Source organism: Sorex araneus, chromosome 6, assembly GCF_027595985.1.
Source record: "Sorex araneus isolate mSorAra2 chromosome 6, mSorAra2.pri, whole genome shotgun sequence".
Taxonomy (NCBI): Eukaryota; Metazoa; Chordata; class Mammalia; order Eulipotyphla; family Soricidae; genus Sorex; species Sorex araneus.
This window is the reverse complement of record NC_073307.1, coordinates 100,797,117-100,819,563: the sequence shown is the minus strand read 5'-3', so window position 1 is coordinate 100,819,563 and position 22,447 is coordinate 100,797,117. Positions and strand designations below refer to the sequence as shown.

Below are 22,447 nucleotides of genomic sequence, written 5' to 3'. Positions count from 1 at the left end.
TAAAAAAGTTAAAAGAGGAAAAAAAAGACTGAACTTGGGTTAGATAAAGACTAAGTTTGGGTTCACCGCCTCTAGCTTCAATACTTGTCCTCCTGAATCAGTCGGGATGGGAGATGCGTGCTGAAAGTAGATAATGGACCAAACATGATGACCTCTCAGTGTCTGTGCTGCAAGCCATAATGCCCCAAAGTAGAGAGAGAGTATGGGGAATACTGACTGCCATGGAGGCAGGGGGAGGATGGGAAAAGGGGGTTACACCGGGGATTTTGGTGGTGGGGAACGTGCACTGGTGGAGGGATGGGTGTTTGATCACTGTGTGATTGTAACCCAAACATGAAAGCTTGTAACTATCTCACAGTGATTCAATACAATTAAACAAACAAACAAACAAACAAACAAAAAAAACCTTTGTCCTCCTCTTCAAATATACCCATTAAGGGGCTGAAGAGATAGTAGAGTGGGTAGGGTGCTTGCCTTGCACGCAGCCAACGTGGGTTCAATCCCTAACATACTACATGGCCTCCTGAGCACTACCAGGGTAACTCCTAAGTATGGCTGGATGTAGCAAGCTCCCCCTTGCAAAACAAAAACAAAAACAAAAATAAAAAAACCCACAAAAACAAGCCCTAAAAAAATACGGCCTTAAAAGGATCTCCTATTTTCCCTCACTTCTTTCCCAAACAAGTCTCCCTAGTTTGCTCCTGGGCTATTTTCCTAGTTTCCCAGGGATGACTGTCTTTGTTTGACTCCAGCTGTGTTTGATTTGATGTGATCAGACACAATGCCTGTTCTGTCTACTGCTGTTATCTTGGAACCACCAACAAATTAGTGCCCATATAGCCAACGTTCAAATAGCTGGCAGAGTATTTCTAAGCAAGTAGAAGACCAGGACAGAGGAAACCTTTGGGGCTTTGTATTCTTAACATAACATGTTAATTTAGGAACAGAGGAAAAGAAGAGGTCTGTAATTGCTCTCAATCACGGTGGGTTTTCTTTTTTAAAGAGAGGAAACACTTATTTAGCCATGTGTAGAATTTACACATTTTGTTTGAGCAAGAATGGTAGCGAGGGGCCGGAGAGATAGTATAGTGAGTATAGCACTTGCCTTGCACGTGGTATACTTGGGTTCGATCCCCAGCATCCCATATATTTCCTGGAGCCTGCCAGGAGTGATCCTTGAGCACAGAGCCAGGAGTAAGCCCTGAGCACAGCTGGGTGTGGCCCCCAAATAAAACAGATGACACTGAGTAAGGGTAAAAAATTTCTCAATATTCCCACACAGTGAGCCTAATAAGCCTTAGTCCAGAATTCTGATTTAGTAGGGTGAGTTAGGATCAAGGAATGCAGATTTCAAAATAAGCACCTCAGGTGATTTTTCTGGTTTTTGTTTTGGTTTATGGGCTACCCCTGGCAGTGATCAGGAACCACTTCTGGTGGGCTTGGGGGACCACATGGGGTGCCGGGGATTGAATCCAGGTCAGGTGTTTGCGTGCAAGGCAAATGTTGGACCTGCTGTACTATAGCTCTGGCCTCACCTCCGGTGAATTGTACCCTCAGGTGAATTTGGGAAATACTTATAGAATGATCTCTTATTTGGACTATACAGTAGAATTATCTGGGGAAACTAGAAAACAACTTCCCAGAGATCCTCATACAGCTAGTTCATAATGCAGCCTGAGCATCTGAGTGTGGCCTGGGCACCTCCCTCAATGGTTCGAATGCAGTGAAAGGGAAAACACTGTTTTTTTTTTTTTGGTGGTGGTGGTGGGGGCAGGGTGGGGTTGTTTTGGTGGTTGTTGGGGGACCATGTGATGCCGAGCTGCAAATGAGAATAAGGCAGACACATCAACACCTATAACTATCTCTTTGCCTCCAATGATCATGTTTCTAAGGTTTTTTGCGAAGGGCAGATTCTGACCACTTTTCAGATTCACATGGGATGCTGCTGAAAATGCAGATTTTGGGGTTAGAGCATTAGAATTTTCAATGTACCTATAGGCTATTTTTTTTTCTTCTGAGAATGGAATGGTGGCGCAAGTTACAAGTCTATTATAGAAGAACTCATCTAATGTCCCCCTTTCTTTTTTTGGGTGAGGAAATGGAAGCTTAAATGGGGAAAGGCTATGCTCAGAACCAAACACACAGTCAGTGCCAGGACTCCACTGAAGATCTGACATGGTCTCCTACGTCTCAGTCGAAAACCTTCCAAGTACACGTCCCTGGGCCATGCTACTACATGTCTCCTTTTCAAAGGAATGTAAGTAAAAGAGGAAGAAAAATAGAAACAAGCAGACCAAGAAAAAAGGCAGGGAAGAAGGAAAAGGAAGGAGCGATGGCAGAAGCTGCAGGGATCTGTCTGTCACAGGGCTTCTCTGAGGGGAGACATTCAAGGCTCCCTGCATGGGTACCCGCAATCCAGACCCCTCAGAACAGAAGAGAGCTGCTCATACCCGTGATCAAGGAGCTGACTTGCAACACCAGGTTATTGGATTTCTCCAGAATGCACTGGCTCTCAGGGTCTAGGCTGCTGGTTCTGGGTCCAAGCTGGTACCTCTGGCTCTCCTGGCACTGCAAGCTGGAGGAATGAGACTGAGGGCTGAAGGGAGGTAAAGGCTTGGTGAGCTTCTGACTGAAGTACCTCTGAATCTGATCTAGTTCACTCAGATTCTTCCTGTCAGAAAAGAAAGCGAAAAGAGGGCAAAGGGTTAGTCACTGGGATTTATAAGCAGCTTTTATGTTTCCCTGACACCCTTTTATATTTCCAAAGTTTGAGCAGGACCTTGATATGGCTAAGTCTATTGACAGTTTGGTTCTTCATTTGGGGGGAGGGGGAGTTGGGGGTGATCTGAACCACTCCTAACTGTACACGCTCAGAGCTTACTCCTGGCTTTTTTTTTTTTTAACTTATTTTATTTTATTTTTTATTAGAAAAAATAGTACAAAATATTATTTTTCCCTTTTTTGTGAACTCCTGGCTTTGTGCTCAGGGTTCACACCTGGTGGAGCTCAAGGAGACCAGGATGGTGCGGGGGACTGAACCCAGGTTGGGCATATGCTGTGAGCAACTGACCACTGTATTATCCCTCTGGCCCAACACCTCTCTCTATCCTGTCACCCATCATCTCTCTTAACTAGAGTCTCACTGCCTGAGACATCTTTCTCCCCCTTTTGTCTCGATAATGTGACTCTTCTTTCAATATCTGCCAAAATCCAATTCCTGCTCTTCACCATCTTTCAGCTCTCATTTCACCTTACTCTGGGCCAGCCCCTACTTTGGATCTTTCAAGCTAGTGACCTCTGCTGGCAATCTTCACTAACCCTCTTATTTGGTATAATTGAGCCCAGGCACTTCTCTGAGTGCAAAGTTCCTTCTGTACATTGTTTGTTTCACATCTCCTTCCCCTGATCTACCAAGAGCTCTGTGCTGACTATATTTAGTATAGCACTGGACACAAAATAAGTGACTACTGAATGGATCACTGTATCACTGTCATCCCGTTGTTCATCGATTTGCTTGAGCGGGCGCCAATAACGTCTCCAATCGTTCCTGTTGTGTGCTAGTGTAGGCCAATGGTATATTACGGGCTCTTTCAGGGTCAGGGGAATGAGGACCTTCGTTGTTACTGTTTTTGGCATATCGAGTATGCCACGAGTAGCTTGCCAGGCTCTGCTGTGTGGACAAGATACTCTCGGTAGCTTGCTGGGCTCTCCGAGAGGGATGGAGGCTTTTGATTTCACAAAAGATTTTCACAAAATCTCTTATAATCTTATAAATATCTAATATTTAAATGTTAACCATACATGCAATAAATATAAATCCTGAAAATACACAATGCATTCATAAATATGAGCAATTTATTACATGTTATATTATGAGCTTATTTTCCATTATAATTATCAATTTATCAGCTTCAATAATTTTTGTGCTTTACAAACACGGAAAGCCATCTGAACAGCTCAGTTTGCACAGACACCTGCAAACTGAATTTTTCTTCTCTTTCTCATAGAAACCCCAGAGGCTACTCAGGTGCTGCTACTTTCCAGTCTTTTCCCGGTGCCAACTCCTCTAGGTTCTCCCCACTGAGGCTGTGGCCAGTGATTTATGCCTTCACGCCAGGCATGAGAATTTTCAGGGCCTTCACTGGGGGTATGTGCGGCAGTCACATCTATGGGGGCCTAGACCCTCCTCCCAAAACACTGGGTCTGCCAGGCTGTGCCAGAGACCACAGCAGATGCTCCCGGTTTCAGCACTCAGATAGAGCTGGGGAACTGGAAGAGAGACAAGGGCAGAACCCCACTGGCTTTCTCCATCAAAGCAATGAAAAATCGCTGTAAGTGTTTAGGCATACTGAATGGATAAATATGAATATGAAACTTCAGTTTATTAAAAATTTTTTTGGGGGTTAGTTTGGGGTCAAAGTCAGCTGTGCTCAGGGCTTAGCCCTAGCTGTGTGCTCAGGGATCACTCCTGGCAATACATCCCTAGGGGGTCAAATCAGGGTTGCCCGGATGCAAGATAAGCATCTTCTCCTTGTTCTATCTCTCTGGTCCATCAAGAATCTTTAATGGAGCTATTAAAATTCATTGACTTTTCTTTCTTTTTTCCTTTTTTTTGGGGGGGTGACACCTGGTAATACCAGGGCTTATTCTGGATTCTGCACTCAGGGATCACACCTGGTGGGCTTGGGGGACCATATGGAATGCTGGGGATCGAATCTGGGTTGGCTGCAAGCAGGGCAAGCACCTTTCCTGCTTATGTTATTGCTTTGGCCCTTCTGTCTTTTCTTTTATTAAGAATCACACATGACTGGCCTGGCCTTTTCTAAGTCAAAAGCCTTGCCCTTAAATTCACTTTTACCATTGTCCAGTGAGAAATCACACTAGTCACTACCACCTTCACTTGCACAGAATTTTGTATTTTATGCTTTCATGATCCAGCTTAATTCTCAGTCAACCCAAAGAAAGCCCAATGGGATTAGCGATTATTTTACAGATAAGAATGTGAAGATCAGAAAACTTAATTGATTTGTCCATGGTAAGCAGTGGTATAGTGTACACACACACACACACACACACACACACACGTATATATAAAACACAAAACAAACACACACACACAAACATATATATTTTAATAGCTGGGCTCTAACCCAACTAGGTTCATTCCTGCCTCACACCCTTGCATCCTGGAACCTGAACTACCAAGAGTAGTCAAACTACTCCCTGCTCTGTCCCCGCTCAACTTTTAAGCTGCAGCTCGTATTTCTCCTTTCAAAGTTCATCACCTCCACCGCTGGGCCACCTCTTCCTTAAATTTCTTTGGTTTAGCATCTTCATGAGTGTTCTGTTATTTTCCCTTTACTTTTGTTTTTATGTTCACTTTTCATTTCCTTTCTTCCTTCCTTCCTTCCTTCCTTCCTTCCTTCCTTCCTTCCTTCCTTCCTTCCTTCCTTCCTTCCTCCCTCCCTCCCTCCCTCCCTCCCTCCCTCCCTTCTTTATTTCCTCTCTTTCTTTCTTGGTGGTGCTCAGAGGACCATATGGGATGCTGGGAATCGAACCCGGGTCAGCCACATGCAAGGCAAACGCCCTACCCACTGTGCTACGGCTCCAGCCCCTAGTTTCGTTTTCTGAACTAGGCAATGAGCATCTGGTAACAGAAAATAGTAACTCAAACTTGTTATTGTTTCTCTAGTACATTCTAAGAATGTACTAGAATATATGCTATTCCTAGCATACGTGCTAGGAATGACCAGTACAAAATAGGCACTCGACATCTGGAGAGTGAATGGAAAGTCTTTCTCTCCTTTTGTTCAGACTCGTGTGCATTCTCAGGGTCAGAACCAAACTAGGTGAGAGGACAAAGTTGATCTTTAGTCTTCACTAAAAGCCATGACTCTATCAAATCACGGTGAACTCACGTAGGTGTCTATCTCTGGGTGAATGCCACCTGGGCAAACAGTTGTAGCAGAAGAGTGCAAACAAAGGCAAAAGGATAGCTTTAAAAAATCAGCAAATTCATGTGGCCTTGTCAAGGTTCTACAAAAACATTCTGACGCCCCTGCTATGATCTTCACATCTGTGGAAAAAGTTTATTCCTATTTTCCCTATAGTCCTCATAGATTGCAGAGACAAAATTAAACACTCTGTCAGAATTCCATGAACCTAAGGAAGCAATAGTCAATTGGTATTGGCTTTTTGGGTCACACCTGATGATGCTCAGGGGTTACTTCTGGCTTTGCACTCAGGGATTACTCCTGGTGGTGCTTAGGGGCCCATGAAGGATGCCGAGATTGAACACCCTATCTGCTCTACTATTTAGCGCTTTGGCCCCAGTAAGATCTTGTTTCAGCTCCCTTTGGTAGAAAACTGGGCTAAGCCTCAGTTCTAGGGGCAGGACACTTGTGGGCTTCCAGTATTCAATCCTGGTTGGCCTATGAGTCCCGGAGCCCTGTCCCGAGTGATCCCTGAGCACAGAGCCAGGATAAGCCGAGAACTGCTGGGTGTGGCCCCCAAACCAAACCAAAACACCTCAGTTCTAAATTTTTTATCTTTTGAGCCATACCCAGCAGTGTTCAGGGCTTATCCCTTACTAGGCTTGGGGGATCATATGTGGTTCTGGATATCAAATTCAGGTTGGCTGAATGCAAGAAGTGGCTAACTCCCCATACAGGATTCTAGCCTGAGGATTCTCAGCTTGAGCTGGGCGTGGTTCCCACAGAGCTCTGAGGAAGAGGGCACAGTTGACACTATTCAGGGTGAACTGAACCCAGGTTCCCGCCACTGTGCTCTGGGGAAGGGGGCACACCTGACACTGTTCAGGGAGGGGAACTGAACCAAGGTCGCAACTCAGGAAAAGTGCCTTCACCCCCATACTGTGTCTCTGCCCTGGGGACTTGTTTGCAATACACAATCCTCAGGTTCTGTCCTTGGTGTCCTGAATCAGTAACTGTGTAGATGGGTCCCAGCAATGTTTTTACCCCGGGGTCCTTCATGTGATTCTGACGGACAATGGAGTTTGAAAAGCTCAGATTTCTTTTTCTTTTTCTTGCTTTTTGGGTCCCACACGGCGATGCTCAGGGGTTAGTCCTGGCTCATGCACTCAGGAATTACTTCTGGCAGTGCTCTGGGGACCATATGGGATGCTGGGAATTGAACCTGGGTCGGCCGCATGCAAGGCAAATGTCCTACCCGCTGTGCTATCGTTCTAGCCCCAAGCTGTGATTTCTGGCAGAGCTTTTCTGCCTGGTGATTTTGATCCGAGGGGACTTTTGGCAGTGTGCAGAAAGTTTTGGGTGTCACACTGGGGTAGAGGTGGTACTAGAATCTAGTAGGTACTGGTCAGGAGAGAGTTCTGCAGCCAAATATCTGATCCAAACGGCAGCAGAGGTGAGGAAGAGAGAAACTGCTTTGGGGTTTCCTTCTCCTCTTTTCTCTGTGGGTTCTACAGTACATTGTGAGGGGCCCCAGAATGTGACTTAGTGGTAGTGTCTGCCTTGCACAGAGGAGGCTGTGAGTCTGACCCTGACACTGCCCCGCATCTCCAGGTGACTTATTCCTGGTACACTGCAACAATGACAACACAGGGAGGGCAAGGGAGGAAAGTGTGTTATGTAACTGATGCAATAAAATGCTGCCAATCTGCCAAAGGCTTTGCTTAAATAAGCTTCTAGTCCCTAGATCTTATTAAATGAGACTTTGAAACATTCTACTTCCTTATAAAGTAAGTTTCAGCAGTTTAGTGTAGCCTGGAGAATGATTGCTCAATTCTCCTTAACTCATGTCCCACCAATCAAGAAGATTTTGCCAGTCTTTCCTGAGTTTGTTTTATGAAACCCAAGAGGTAAACTGTGATTCAACTACAAGTCTTTTAATAAATATTTTTTTTTCTCAAGCTTTATACACCTTTTCCCTTCCCACCCTGTATCACTTGCAGCTTGAGAAAGATTGTTCTTGAAGTCCAAACTCAGACTAGGGAGACAGTTTTATGGGCTGAGTGTGAGATCCACATGTGGGTGGCCTGAGCTTCACCGCCAGCACCGCATGGTCCCCTGAGCACTGCAAGGTGGGGCCCAAATAGCAAAAATAAAACAAAAATCCAAACTCAAAGTCGGAGATTCAAGTCACTTCATGACCTGACCGCTAGAAAACTTGCCATTTCTTGGCTCAAATTTCTCAAATACGAATTGCCATTTCATGTCCCTGGGTCTTAGCACACTGTTTTTAATTCTGCACAGAATATACTTCACTATGTTGGTCAGCTCCTTCAAAGACCTGGTAAGGGCTGGAGCGATAGCACAGCAGGTAAGGAGTTTGCCTTGAACGCAGCCGACCCAGGTTCGATTCCCAGCATCCCACATGGTCCCCTGAGCACCGCCAGGAGTAATTCCTGAGTGCAGAGCCTGGAATAACTCCTAGGCATCGCCAGGTGTGACCCAAAGAGAAAAAAAACAACAGCCCACCGCCGAGATGTGATCCCGGGGGCCGCACGCATGTGCGGCCTCTCCGCAGCTGTACAAGCGTGAATCCAGACCCAGCAAAACCTCTTTCGGTGTGAGCAACTCCTCGCAGAATGTCTCCAGCCTGAGAACTAAGCCTCGGCCCCGTGCCCGCCCAGGAGGGGAAAGGTATTTCTCTCTCTCGCCTCTTTCTCTCCGGGGATGAAGGGCGCAGTGGCCGCCATATTAAGACGACCACAGATTGGGTTTTCAAGCCTGCAATTATCTAATATCTGGAAGAAATCTCCCTGTACTTCTTGTTAAAGTACAGAAATCTTATTTGTCTTCACAGTAGGTCTGAATCTAGTGGTGTACTCCTAACAACAATAGTGAGGTTTGTGTTGAAATATTGAATGTAGCCAAAGTAAACAGAATGTAAAATGAAACTTATCAGTTACAAGGTAGGGGGTGGGGGGGCGGGATGGGAGGTGTACTGTGTGGGTTTTTTTTTTTTTTTTTTGGTGGTGGTATATGGGCACTGGTGAAGGGATGGTTGTTTCAGCATTGTATAACTGAGACCTAAGCCCGAAAGCATTGTAATCTTCCACACGGTGATTTAATAAAATAAAATAAAATTAAAAAAAAAAAAAACAAAAAAACAACAACCTGGTAAATGTGACTTCTTTAAATCTTTCTACAACCAGCCTACACTATTACTCATTCCTTGCCAGGAAATATGCAGCTCTTATTAAATTTCATTACAACTGGCTGGTAACAGGAAGGTCCATGGAAATGAAAGACCTGTGATTAAAAGTCATGTCTATCTGATTCTGGAGCCAAATTCTTTCCCTGCACCACATTTTTCACTGGATAATCCAGGGATTGTGAATGTATGGAATCAAAGTGGCCCTTTCAAGGTTCACAGAGTGTTTCTGGTTTAGATACTGGCTACTCTAAGACAAGAGACAGGGAAGTGTGAGTAGGACATACACTGGCCTGGAAGAATCTAGTGCTTGAGGTAAAGACAGTGTAGGGATAAGGATTCATAAATTGTAAAGTGGATGTGGGATGTGGGGGTGATTATTAATACATTTTGTAAATAACCTAAATTTCCTGAATTTGCAGGTGGATCAGTAAATAGAATCCTACAAGAAAACCCCAAGAGGAATCTTCTCCTAGATACTAACATGCATGAAAATCCCTAGGCTAATCCCTCAGAGCAGGTAGCTGACGGCAAAGCAACACTGCACACTGCTAGTGCCCATTGCCCTGGGGTCCACTATGATTTCCTGTGTCTCAGTAGTGGGTCTTACCTGAGGGAAGTCAGAATGGAAGGACGGGAGGGTGAGCTGACCAGTCCGTTGTCACTTGGCAAGGCTGTCTCTCCCTGCTGCAGGGACTCGTGGAACCTGCGGATGTTCTGCACATGCTCCTCGTGCCGTGATGCCTGCGTTCTTGTGATGCCACTTCTGTCACGAATCAACGGGAGGCAAAGGAAATCCCTGACAGTTATGACACGCAACATGCCAACATACAAATTACCATCCCGAAACAGTATTGTGTGTCCATCTCTGCACTCCCATACTTCTAGCTCCATCAATTCTGACTTAGCTTCTATCTATCTCCCAAATAACCATGCCTTCAGTCTTATAAATTTCTTCCTTAATAAATTCTCCATATTGCAGCCTGAGTGGTGTTTAAGTCATCTGAAATGACAAGAACAGTACTTATGGACTATCTTTTCATTCTTTTTGGGCGGAGCCAGATCCAATGATGCTCAGGGCTTGCTTACTCCTAGCTCTGTACTCAGGAATTACTCCAAGTTGTGCTTGGTGGACCAGAAAGGGTGCTGGGGTTCGAACCGAGGTCGACTGAATGCAAGATGCCCTTCCCACTACACTTTCTCTCCAGCCCCTCTTACATTCCCTTGAAGGTATTTAAGACACAAAAGTTTCAAATTTTAATAAAATAGTATTTTTATTTGATCATATTTTTTATATTCCATATAAGGAACCATTGCCTAAGCCAAAGACATGAAGATGTACTCCTATTTTCTTTTAGGAGTTTTACATAGTTTTAGCTTTTACTTTAAGACATTTGGACTTAGTTCTTTTTTTTTTTTTTTGTTTGTTTGTTTGTTTGTTTTTGCTTTTTGGGTCACACCCAGTGATGCACAGGGGTTACTCCTGGCTCATGCACTTAGGAATTACTCCTGGCGGTGCTTGGGGGACCATATGGGATGCTGGGAATTGAACCTGGGTCGGCCACATGCAAGGCAAACACCCTACCCGCTGTGCTATTGCTCCAGCCCCAAAATTTTGCTCTTATAAGACACTTGGGCCCATAGGGATTTTGATAGATCAACAAAGCTCTTTTCTTGTCTCTAGCATCTTTATCTGATAAAAGAGAGAAGGGGTAAGCCAGCATATTTATATACATCCACACTTGACTTCTTTTCTTCCATGAAGAAAATACTCACCTCCCAGTAGAGGAGAAATCAAACTCTTTTGAAGAAGTCTGAGCAAATGGTTCTGGGGCCTGACTTACAAAGCTGCTGGGGAGCATGTCAGAGGCAGGGAAGGAAAAGGAACTATATATAGGAATCTGTAAAAATAGAAGGAAAATGGTACATCAGTCACTGCAAATCCTTTTGGAACAAAGCAATGCACAAGTAATTTTCAAAGATTTATTGTATGTGCATAAATGCAATTTATTATTTTCACTGCTGAACACTGTACAACATATATTTTCTCATTTAAACTGCACAATAATCTTATGAGTTTGGGCTACTATTATCCCCAATTTGTGGTCATATTGTTTTTCAGTTACTTTATATATATTTGTTCCTTAGTTTAGAGGTTCCCAAACTCATTTGGAAACAAAATAAAATCTGCCCCCAACTGCACCTGCAGTTCCCCGTTCCTCCCCTCTCATCCCCAGAGAGCAGTATTTCCCACTTCTACACACTGCTCTGTCAGTCTGTGCCCTGGTTTGATAGCAGCTTACATTCTATCTATACAAAGATAATACGGTTCTTGTCTCAAGTCTATTTTTTTTTCTTTTGGGTCATACCCTGCAATTTTCAGGGGTTACTCCTGGCTCTACACTCAGGAATTACTCCTGGCAGTGCTTGGGGGACCATAGGGGATGCCAGGGATCGGACCCGGGTTGGCTACATGCAAGGCAAACGCCCTACCCACTGTACTATCACTCCGTCCCCTAAGTCTACTAGGTTTGATCTGAGTAAAAGACTTTCATAGGGGCTGGAGCGATAGCACAGCGGGTAGGGCGTTTTGTTTGCCTTGAACGAGGCTGACCCAGGTTCAATTCCCAGCATCCCATATGGTCCCCCAGCACCGCCAGGAGTAATTCCTGAGTGCAGAGCCAGGAGTAACCCGTGCACTGTTGGGTGTGACCCAAAAAGAAAAAAAAAAGACTTTCCTAAGTTGGGACCCCTTGACTGTCATTTCCTTGCGCGTTCATGATTTAGTACTGACTGCTGTTCATGCTGCTAGACTGGGCCAGGCATATGTGAAAAATAAACAATCCTTAAAAAAATTTTTCTTTTTGCTGCCATTGTGTAATACGGCTACAACAGTGTCACTGCTAATGTTCTTAGTATACAACGTTAGTTAGTGCTTATCTACCGCCACCAATGCAGAAGTCCTTATGTCACTTCTAGTTCTCTCGGTCCTCCCCTTTCCCTCAGCTCCAGCCCCATGCCCACACCCCCACCAAGTAACCTCAGTTCTATTGTCAGAGTTCAAGGTTTTGTTTTCAGTGAATACTGTTCGTTCTCTTCCTCTATTTCTTTCATTTGCCACTGTCCATTCCCTTCGTTTATATACCACATGAGAAAGAACCTCTTAGCATGTCCTTTCTCACAGACTTATTTTGCATTTTCTCTTTTATCTTGTTTTTTTTTTTGGGTCACACCCGGTGATGCTCAGGGGTTACTCCTGGCTCTGGACTCAAGGATCATTCGTAGCAGTGTTTGGGGAACCATATGGGATTCCTGGGATCGAACCTGGGTCGGCGGCATGCAAGGCAAACACCCTATTCGCTGCACTATCACTCCAGCCCCAGCTTACTGTGTTTAGCAGACACAATACACTCTAGTTCCTTCTAAGTTATAGCTACAAGAGTTCTACTTTTCTTATAGCTGAATAGTATTCCATTGTGTATGTATACCACAGTCTCTTTATCTACTCATTTGTTGTATGACAGAACTCTCTCTGGGAGAAATCTAGAAAAGTTTTCCTGGGGCTGGAGAGAAAGGACAGCAGGTAGGGTGCTTGCTTTGCATGTGGTCGACCAGGAGATGATCTCAGTTTTGATCCCTGGCATTATATTTGTTTCTCTGAGCACTGCTAGGAGTGATCTCTGAGCACAGAACCAGGAATAACACCTGCGCATTGCTGGGTATGGCCCAAAAACTAAAAAAAAAAAAAAAAGTTAAATATTCTGAGTTTTATTTTATTCATTTATTTAAATTAATTTATTTTAATTTATCTAGTCTTTTTGGGTCACACCCGGTGATGCTCAGGGGTTACTCCTGACCCTGCACTTAGAATCACTTCTGACGGTGCTTGGGGGACCATTTGGGATGCCAGAATTGAAACCGGGCCAGCTGCATGCAAAGCAAATGTCCTATCTGCTGTACTATCGCTTAGGCCACGGAAAGAGTTGTCTACATATGTAACAGAGCCAGAGATCTAAAACAGGATTAAGGAACTTGCTTTGTGTGTGGCCAACCCCAGCTGATTCCCAATAGGGCACATAGTCTCCTGAGCACCAGGTGAGGCCCCAAGCCCCCTGTCTCAAATAATTCAAAATGTTAAAAAAAAAATTGTTTATTTTTACTGTAAGTTCCCTTCTGTTCTTTTACTTTTTTAAAAATAAAAAAACTAATAATTTTAAAGTAATGGATTTAAAAAAAAATTCAAACAATGGTTTCAGATTTCACAGTGCAGCTAACCTTATTTTGTTTATAAAATTAAGATAGGCTGGATAGATAGTAGTGGGTAGGCCCTCTCCTTACATCAGCTGACCTGGGTTGCATCCCTAGAATCCCTTATGGTCTTCCGAGTTCCGCTAGGGGTGATTCCTGAGTGCAGAGTCAGGAATGTCTCTGAGCACCGCTGGGCATGACCTGAACATGCCCCTCCTCCCCCCACCCCCCATCCCCCAGAAAAGGAAAAAGAAAAGAAAAACATTAGGCTGGAAGAGGATTGGTTTACTGCATGAGACCCTGGGTTTGACACCCAATATCATATATAAAAAAAAAAGGAAAGTATAAAATTAAAATACATATAAAATTCAGCCTTTGAAAATGCTCAACTCTGGTTTTTGATATACTGTTCAAAGGTCATGGAAAGAAAAAAAAAAAGGTTCAATAATCATTAGAAGACTTATATAAAGTGTTCCGTAAGCTGGCAAGCACCAAACATGAGTAAATGATCTTCACACAGCGCGTCTGCACAGCAGAACGCTTTCTGGCTCAGGTGTAAATCAGGATACATACCCGTGATCCGGGGGTCTCCACCCCACGTCTTGCTTGTCTTTCTTCTTTGAAGTGCATCAAGTTCTCCAAGGGGGACACAGCAACTTTAATCTGCCCTTGGCAGTCTCCACTGAAGTCTGTGATGTTGTACCAGCCACAGACAAACTGAAAGCCCGAAAGAAGTGGGGAGAGGTCCACTGAGGCAAAGCCAATCACCCTCTCTTCATCTGTGGGGGGGAAAGAGAACAGAGCTGGGCGGTGTGGCAGGGCATGTCCTGCCCCTGAGATCAGATGTGGCTGCACAGAAAGAAGCTGACTGAAGAGGTCTAGGAATTCCAGAATCGAGGGAGAAAATATAATGAAAATGAGAGTAAACTGCAGCCAGCTTTCACGGTATGAATCTCCTTTTTGTATGGCAGGGAAAAGCTGGCAGGGTTAACACCTCCTGACACAGGCAAAATGCAAAACACCAATGGTTTTCCTCGGCATAGTGTATTCAAAAGGGATCTGAACGCCACTATCACCTTCGCAATACAAGGGATTTGCATTTTTCCATTTTTATTTGTCTATATTTCCCAATTTTTCTGTACCATACACATATATTTACAATCACCTAAAAGCCCAAATGGGTGCAAATTAAGCTTGGGTGCTCCTCTTGGCTGTTGGGCGGGGCTGCCCTTACAACTGAGGTGGTCTCGTTTTAGTTGGACAAGCGTTTATGTAACATGTCACCCTTTGTTCTTGTCTACCCATTTGATATGGAATTAGCTGGGGACAATAGTCAAGACAAGTTCCAACTTTGTATAGGCTCCATCCTTTACATAAAACGCCAAAAGTTGAATCCACTGAACATGTCAGTTGCCAGCTTGCTAAATAAAGGGGTGTGCACTCTGGAAAGGAGCTTCCATCAGAGTTTTTGGAGCTCACTGCTGGTGACAGTGGACAGGTGACCCTCTGTCTAAAAGCTTGCACGCTGGCTCTTCTTTACTCTGCGACCCACATGAAAGCTGGAAGCAGGTATTGCTCATATGTTTATGTTCCCTTCTACTCTTCATACCTGGCAATATATCTTCCCACCTAATTTTACACTTGAAAGCACCTGTGACCTGCCAGGTGTGAGGGGTGGTGATACAGCAGTAGGCCAGGAGAGCCAATCTGACTTGGAAACACGACACTCTTAACTTCCTCTGCCTCAAATTTCATGGGTCCAGTGACAAGTACTGAACCAGAGTGAAGAGGCCCTTCAGTCTGAACAGGCTTTGATTCTAGAACTGCCCATTGAGTTCCTCAAAGTGGGCCATGGGGTGGCTATTAAGAAATGCTTTGTGGGTCTTGCTTAATGTCAAAGAACTACACCCAAATGTACTCGAGGAGAAATATAGCAAAACTGAACATTAAAAAAAGCAGTGGTATTCCAGAACCAAATTTAACGTCTAGTTTTTATTTTTATTTATTTTTTTGCTTTTTAGGTCACACCCGGTGGTACACAGGGGTTACTCCTGGCTCTGCACTCAGGAATCACCCCTGGCGGTGCTCAGGGGACCATATGGGATGCTGGGAATCGAACCCGGGTTGGCCGCGTGCAAGGTGAACTCCCTACCCCCGCTGGGCTATTGCTCCAGCCCCTTAATGTCTAGTTTAGAAGTATGACCCACCATCTCCATCTGGTAGCTTTTGTTCTGGAATTTTTCTCTGACTCTTACAACAGCCGTTGTTACCTGCTGTCTCGTCCAACTACTGCACGTTCTGCTCCTTCACTTCTCAACTGAGGTATGCTCCAAGAAGCCCTCCTCTGGCACCAAGGGGCAGATGTACCCTAGCGGAGCGTCCTCTATTGGCCTGATTACACAGTGCTGTACTTGTGTGTAGACAGTCCCTTAGTTTATTCTGTCTCCGTAGCACCGGGCACGGAGTCTGGCACAGAGCAGGAACATTTAAATATTTATTTTATTTTATTGTTTTGGTGAAGCAAGATGGTTTCTTCCCTTTTTTTAAATTTTTTTTTCGCCACACCTGGTGATATTCTGGGGTTACTCCTGTCTCTGCACTGAGGAATTACTTCTGGTGGTGCTCAGGGGACCACATGGGTTGCTGGTGCTTGAACCAGGGTTGGCCTCATGCAAGGCAAGCAGCCTACCCGCTTAAATTATCACTTCAGTCCCAAGAAAAATTTTTATTGAAACTTATTAGAGAGACGTGAGGGGAGAGAAAGAGAGAAGTATGTGTTCAAAAAAAAGCAAAAACAAAAACCACAGGCTTCTCCAGAGTGGAAATAGGCAATGAGAGAGAGACAAGCAAGAGAGACACAAGGGTAAGGACGGCATGAAGAACAAGCCTCAAATATTTATTTATTTATTGCTTTTTGGGTCACACCTGGGGATGCACAGGGGTCACTCCTGGCTCTGCACTCACAAATTACCCCTGGCGGTGCTCAGGGGATCATATGGGATGCTGGGAATTGAACCCGGGTCAGCCGCGTGCAAGGTAAACTCCCTACCCGCTGTGCTATTGCTCCAGCCCCTCAAATATTTATTGAATACAACTTGCTATGGCTTGAGCACCTTTTGTAACAGTTAGATCTGCTGCATCTGTGAGTTAAGAGAGGATCTGTATAGACGGAAATACAGAGCTAGATGATTAAACTCAACTTGGTCCATTTTCCTCATCTCCACTTACATTAAAAACACATAGCACTCCTTATGGTAGCATTTCTCAACAAGGGTGCCATATGGCCCCATGCAGGTCACCGGGTATTTTACAAGGGAGCCTTAGGTGAGAATCACATAAATGGTGGCCATGGCATAAAGTCACAGGAGGGAAACGACGCTACAGTTGGAAAAAGGCTGGGAGACACTTTCCCAGAGGTCCTGGAAAGTGAGGAACATTTAAAAATTGTTTTCTGTTCCAACAGCTCTAGCTAAGTATGACACATAGTATGCACGATACCAACAATACTCCAACTATGTGACAAATATTTTTTATCTATTATCTCTCATTCCAAAATCCCTGTAGGGTATGTCCCATTATCCTCATTTTTAGAATTTTTTGGTTTTTGGGCTATACCTGGCAATATTCAGGGGTTACTCCTGGCTCAGCACTCAGGAATCACCAGAAAGGGTTCCTGGGGAGGAAACCTGAGTCAGCTTCGTGCAAGGCAAGCGCTCTTCCCATTGTACTATCGCTCCAGCCCCTCCATTACTTTATTAAGAAACAAAGGTGCCTTGAGTTGTACGTGCCATCACCTCAGGCACAGCTTGCAACAGCAGAGCCAAAATTTGAATCCAGATCTGAGACCAAAGCATACTCGATTTTTCCTGTAAGAATAACTATTGATGGAAGCAAACTCTGGCCTGCTTGAGAATCTCTTAGAGAGAAGAGAAAAGAAAGCAAGAGAGAAATTCGGAGCACAGTTAAAAACAGCAGGAAGCTCTTGCGTTGACTGTGAGAAAAGAGTTATCAGCTCCTGTTGCATTTGAGACTGGACAGGAATGAGGGGGGTGGTAAGCGAACCCCGGGCATGAGATGATCATCGAGGCCAGAGCCTTGGCAAACAGAGAAAGCAGAGCAGGTCAGACTGTTAAGTCATATCCTTATTAGCTGTTTGGTCCCTATTGTAAACCAAATTTGGTTTGGTCCTTATTAGGCTTTTGCATTAGCTCCTAAACTCACCATGGAGAATAAAAATTGTTGTAGGTGATTCCAAACAATGGAAGGGTTGGAAATCAGTCCGTGCCAGGAATTTTAAAGGGGCCAGAATTACAGGGATTTATTTAGTGAGGTTACATTTTCAAGGTATAGGAGCTGTCAGAGAGTCAAGATGGCCTCATTTTTGAGTTATCCAATCTTATCAGTATGGTAAAGTATAAAACACAAAAGTTGTAATAACCAATCTAAATTTTCAGGATTCAAATACTCACTTTATCACTAAATATTCTTGGGCTTTAGTACATCTATAAAATCAACTAACAACATCTTGAACTCAGATTAGAGCATATTGCCATTCAATAATAAAATAAAATCTGAGATGGTATTTAATAAATACCAGGCACTTGAACTGGGGGATGAAGAAGCAGGAGACGGATGGACAAAACTCACTCGTGCCATGACAGTTTACAATTGCCATGACAAACCCAGAAAGTGACTAAGTATGGTCAGAATGTGATGGTACCTTGAGTCCTTGAAATCTCCACCCCAGAGCTCTCCTCCATTCCTGAAAAATCAAGAATATTCCACCCCTAAATAACCTGCCTTTTCCTTTATCTATATAAACTAGACATCTGTGTAGAGATGGTGCTACTCCCTCTGAAATATGCCAGCATGCTTATTCTTAGAGCATGTACTACTGCTTTTTTTTTTGTTTGTTTGTTTTTTGGGTCACACCTGGAGATGCACAGGGGTTACTCCTGGCTCTGCACTCAGGAATTACTCCTGGCGGTGCTTGGGGGACCATATGGGATGCTGGGAATTAAACCCGGGTTGGCCACATGCAAGGCAAATACCCTACCCGCTGTGCTATTGCTCCAGCCCTGACTACTGCTTTTAATATCTCTTCCTTCCCCTTCTCTCCCCTCTTACCCCCCTTACTACCTCTTCCCCCCTCTTTCTTCCCTCCCCTCCCCTCCCCTCCCCTTCCCTTTCCTTTCTTGTTGGGGGGTCAGGAACCTGGTACCCAGATCGGCATGTAAAGTTTGGTCTTGAATAGGCACTTCCTTCCCTCTATTAAGACTACATAGTAAGGGGTAGAAATGAAACCTGATTCCCAAGAATGTGGCTGCAAAGCCTGTGCTCTATTATACTTCTTAATAAGTGGCAGTACAGCAAAACTAAGCTACGGACTAGGAGGTCAGCATCTCTTTCCTCGGGAGGTTCTTACAAACAAGAAAGGACAAGCTTGTTTGCTTGCTGGCTTTTTCAAACCCATTGTCTCTCTTGAACAACGTTCTCTTTCTTTCTCCCTCTTCATCTCTCTCTAAATTTCTTTTAACAGATATTTTGCTTCACAGATAGAACACACACACACACACACACACACCACACACATACACACACACACAACCCAAGAATGGACAAATTATGAGACCCATTTTTTATGCAGTGACTGAAAAAGCTAGGGTTTTGGTTAATAAGCCAGCATTCACAGAAGGCAAGACATTGTAATACAAATATAAAATAAAATCACCTGTATAGGACCAGCTGTAATTTATGAGTGTCTACAAAATTGGAAAGATTCAAATGTATAAATGTACTTAGATACCTGTACCTAATTCAAACAAAAAATATAATTTTGTTTCATTTTTTGGGCTACCCGGGAAATGCTCAGGGGTTATTCCCGGCTCTACACTCAAGAATTACTCCTGGCAGTGCTCAGGGGACCATGTGGGATGCCAAGGATTGAACCCAGGTTGGCTGTGTGCAATGCAAACACCCTACCCATTGTACTATCACTCTGGCCCCTAAAATAATATGATTTCTGTAATTATAATACGTAGGAGAATTAACACTTCAGCACATGAAAACATTTCCAGCACCAAAAGTGCTAAAGCAAAGAAATTTGTTAGGGCTGGAGCAATAGCACAGCAGGTAGGGCGTTTGCCTTGCCGGGTTCGATTCCCAGCATCCCATATGGTCCCCTGAGCACTGCCAGGAATAATTCCTGAGTGCAGAGCCAGGAGTAACCCCTGTGCATCGCCGGGTGTGACCCAAAAAGAAAAAAAAAGAAATTTGTTAATAGGATATGAGTTTACTTAATAACCAGGTAGATATTTACAGAACAGAGTGCATACCTCCTTTATGCCAAACTTTGAAGACCAATGTTTGTTTTGGGTCCAGAAGGAGCTCTTTCGATAGCCTATTAAGAAAAACAACCACAATAAATGAATAGAGTATGAAGGTTTTGTACAATGAGATTTAAGATTTAGAGAATATTTTGTAGCTGGTGAAGCCCTTTCCTGACAGTTCCCTTTTAACTAGGATGCATTTCATTTTATCTATTTATTTATTTATTTTTTTAATTTTAATTTTTATTTTATCACCATGTGGAAAGTTACAAAGTTCTCAGGTTTATGTCTCAGTTATACAATATTCAAACACCATCCCTTCACCAGTGCCCATATTCCACCACCAAAATCCCCAGTATACCTCCATCCCCCGCCTCCCACCCCCAACTGTATAACTGATTTCACTTCATTTTCTTTTTACCTTGATTATGTTCCATATTTCAACACAAAACTCACTATTGTTGTGGGAATTTTCCCCCCAAAAAGACAGCAACTAGGATGCATTTTAATCTTCACAGTTTAAATGAGGGATGGAAGCTCAGAGATGAAGTAACTGGCAAAGAACCTGAAGCAGGCAAACAAGAACGCTCCCCCGATGCAGTGTCCTGCACCTTGCCTTCAAAACTTGATCAAGTCAAGGGATGGAACACGTAAAGTACTCAGCATGCAATAAACAGAGCAGATAAAATTTCTTTCTTCCTAAGGCATGGGTGTGGGGTTGAACAGACGGGAGGAGGAGGGAGTAAAAGACATTGGCAGGGGCTGAGGTATGCTGCCAAGTGCTTCGTGTCTGTAATCTGCACAGAAATCCAGACAGGGGCATTATTATATTCTACAGATGATGAAGTGGGGCTCTGAGATGCAAAGTGATTTGCTAAAGGTCATATAAAAGTAAGTCGCAAGGTTGGAAGCTGAATCTTAGTTTGACTGACTTCAGAGTCACGCCATGTAGAGGAAATGTACCAAGATAATAAGTGCCCAACTCTCATACTAGATACAGAAGCTGATTTGGAATTCCCTGAGCACTGCTAATGCATTTTATGTGATGTGCATGGTACAGCTTTAAATGACAGATTTATAAGTGCCAGGCAATGAAGACAGAGAACCACAGAAGACCAAGAGACTTAGCTGCCTTCCCCAGACACGAATGGGGAACTGAATAGAGCCAGTTCCTCATGATCCCTAGGAGGCTCGATGCTCAGGTGTGACACTGTGCCACTCTCCTGTTATCAGCGGAGCAGCCGAGCACTGTCTTCGAGTCATTGTTCTCTTAGATTTAAATGGGATAATATCTACCTAAAGTTATTCATTTTTCTTCTAATCTTCCCTCTGCTATCAACACACTATGTAACCTTTGAGACCCATAGTCTTAATAATGGCAAAGCGAGGAGATGAAGTTAGGAGACTGTTACTATTGCTTCATCTAGTTTTTGAGGGTCTGAACGAACAAATCATTTCCATGTAGAAGCTCAAAGCTCTGGTGTTCTGCCTTTTGAGACAGCTTTGATATTTAGATTAAGGACTTTGGCTTCCATGGACAGAATTTCTAGAATTTTCAGTGGCTTACCATTCATAGTGCTGAATGGTAAGCACTATGAATGTCTCTCAAATTTCAAAGCAATGAGCATGTGAGGAAGTGTTGAGACTCAATTAGGAATGGAAAGAGTATAAAACTTTATAAAGAGTGATGCAGAGTAAAGAAAATAGCAATAATAAGTAGTGATTGAATTGACACTTAAAAAAAAAACCTGACCTGTTTGTTCTGGGAACCACACCCGGTTGTGCTCAGGGCTTACTCTTGGCAGGGCTCAGGAGACCATAGAGTGTGCCAGGGATAGAACCTGGGTCGATCGTGTACAAGGCTAGCACTTAACCAGCCCTACTCTCAATTCGGTCCCAGAATTTAGTTTTTTTTTGTTTTCCTTTTTGGATCACACCTGGTGATACATAGGGGTCACTCCTGGCTCTGCACTCACAAATTACCCCTAGCGGTGCTCAGGGGACCATATGGGATGCTGGGAATCGAACCCAGGTCGGCCGCGTTCAAGGCAAATGCCCTACCTGCTGTGCTACTGCTCCAGCCCCCCAGAATTTAGTTTTAATGAGATATGTTAACAGAAACAAGAACTGCAGTGAGCTGCTATTCCAAGTCTATTCCACCACTGAACAGCATGGCAACAAGATTGGCAGAGCACCCCAATACTGTATTTTTGGGGGTTGGGCATACCGGTGATGCTCAGGGGTAACTTCTGTCTCTGCACAATCATTCGTGGTGGTCTTGGGGGACCATATGGGATGCCAGCGATTGAACCTGGATTCGCTGCATGAAGATAAATGCCCTTCCTGCTCCGGCCCCCAACACCCGATCTCCCCAGCGCCCTTTTCTGAGTCCTCACAAAGAGAGCTAATATTTGTGGTGCACCTTCTATGTCTGAGGTAATTTTCCTAAGTGTCACTTAATTTGGACCCTATGAGAACCCTGTGAAATTATTCCCACCATACAGATGAGGAATCTGAGAATCAGAGATGTTATTTAATTTGCCTTACACAGTTAATAAATAAATTGGATAGATAAGGCAGGAGTTCAAATGCCTCTAGTTCCAAAGTTCAAGTTTTTCCCGTTGTATTAGCAATCTTTCCCAAGGATGCTATAACCCACAGTCTTGCGTGAGATTCTTTTTGCTGTCTTCATTTAGGTAACCTTACATTTTTGACATTTAGTTGAGGTGTTT

General features: G+C 43.9%; 1 protein-coding gene across 3 annotated transcripts in view; it reads right to left on the bottom strand.

Moving 5' to 3' along the window:
* The window catches only part of C2CD3 (C2 domain containing 3 centriole elongation regulator), a 130,831-nt gene that overhangs the window by 26,838 nt on the left and 81,546 nt on the right, over window positions 1–22,447 (bottom strand). For all 3 annotated transcript variants that reach the window (XM_012934930.2, XM_055141933.1, XM_055141934.1), the window contains 5 exons: window positions 19,722–19,786; window positions 13,960–14,165; window positions 10,915–11,039; window positions 9,749–9,904; window positions 2,451–2,671 (listed from right to left, as the gene is read on the bottom strand). In XM_012934930.2, the coding sequence (XP_012790384.2) occupies window positions 2,451–2,671; window positions 9,749–9,904; window positions 10,915–11,039; window positions 13,960–14,165; window positions 19,722–19,786 (773 nt within the window). The remainder of the gene's footprint in view (window positions 1–2,450; window positions 2,672–9,748; window positions 9,905–10,914; window positions 11,040–13,959; window positions 14,166–19,721; window positions 19,787–22,447) is intronic.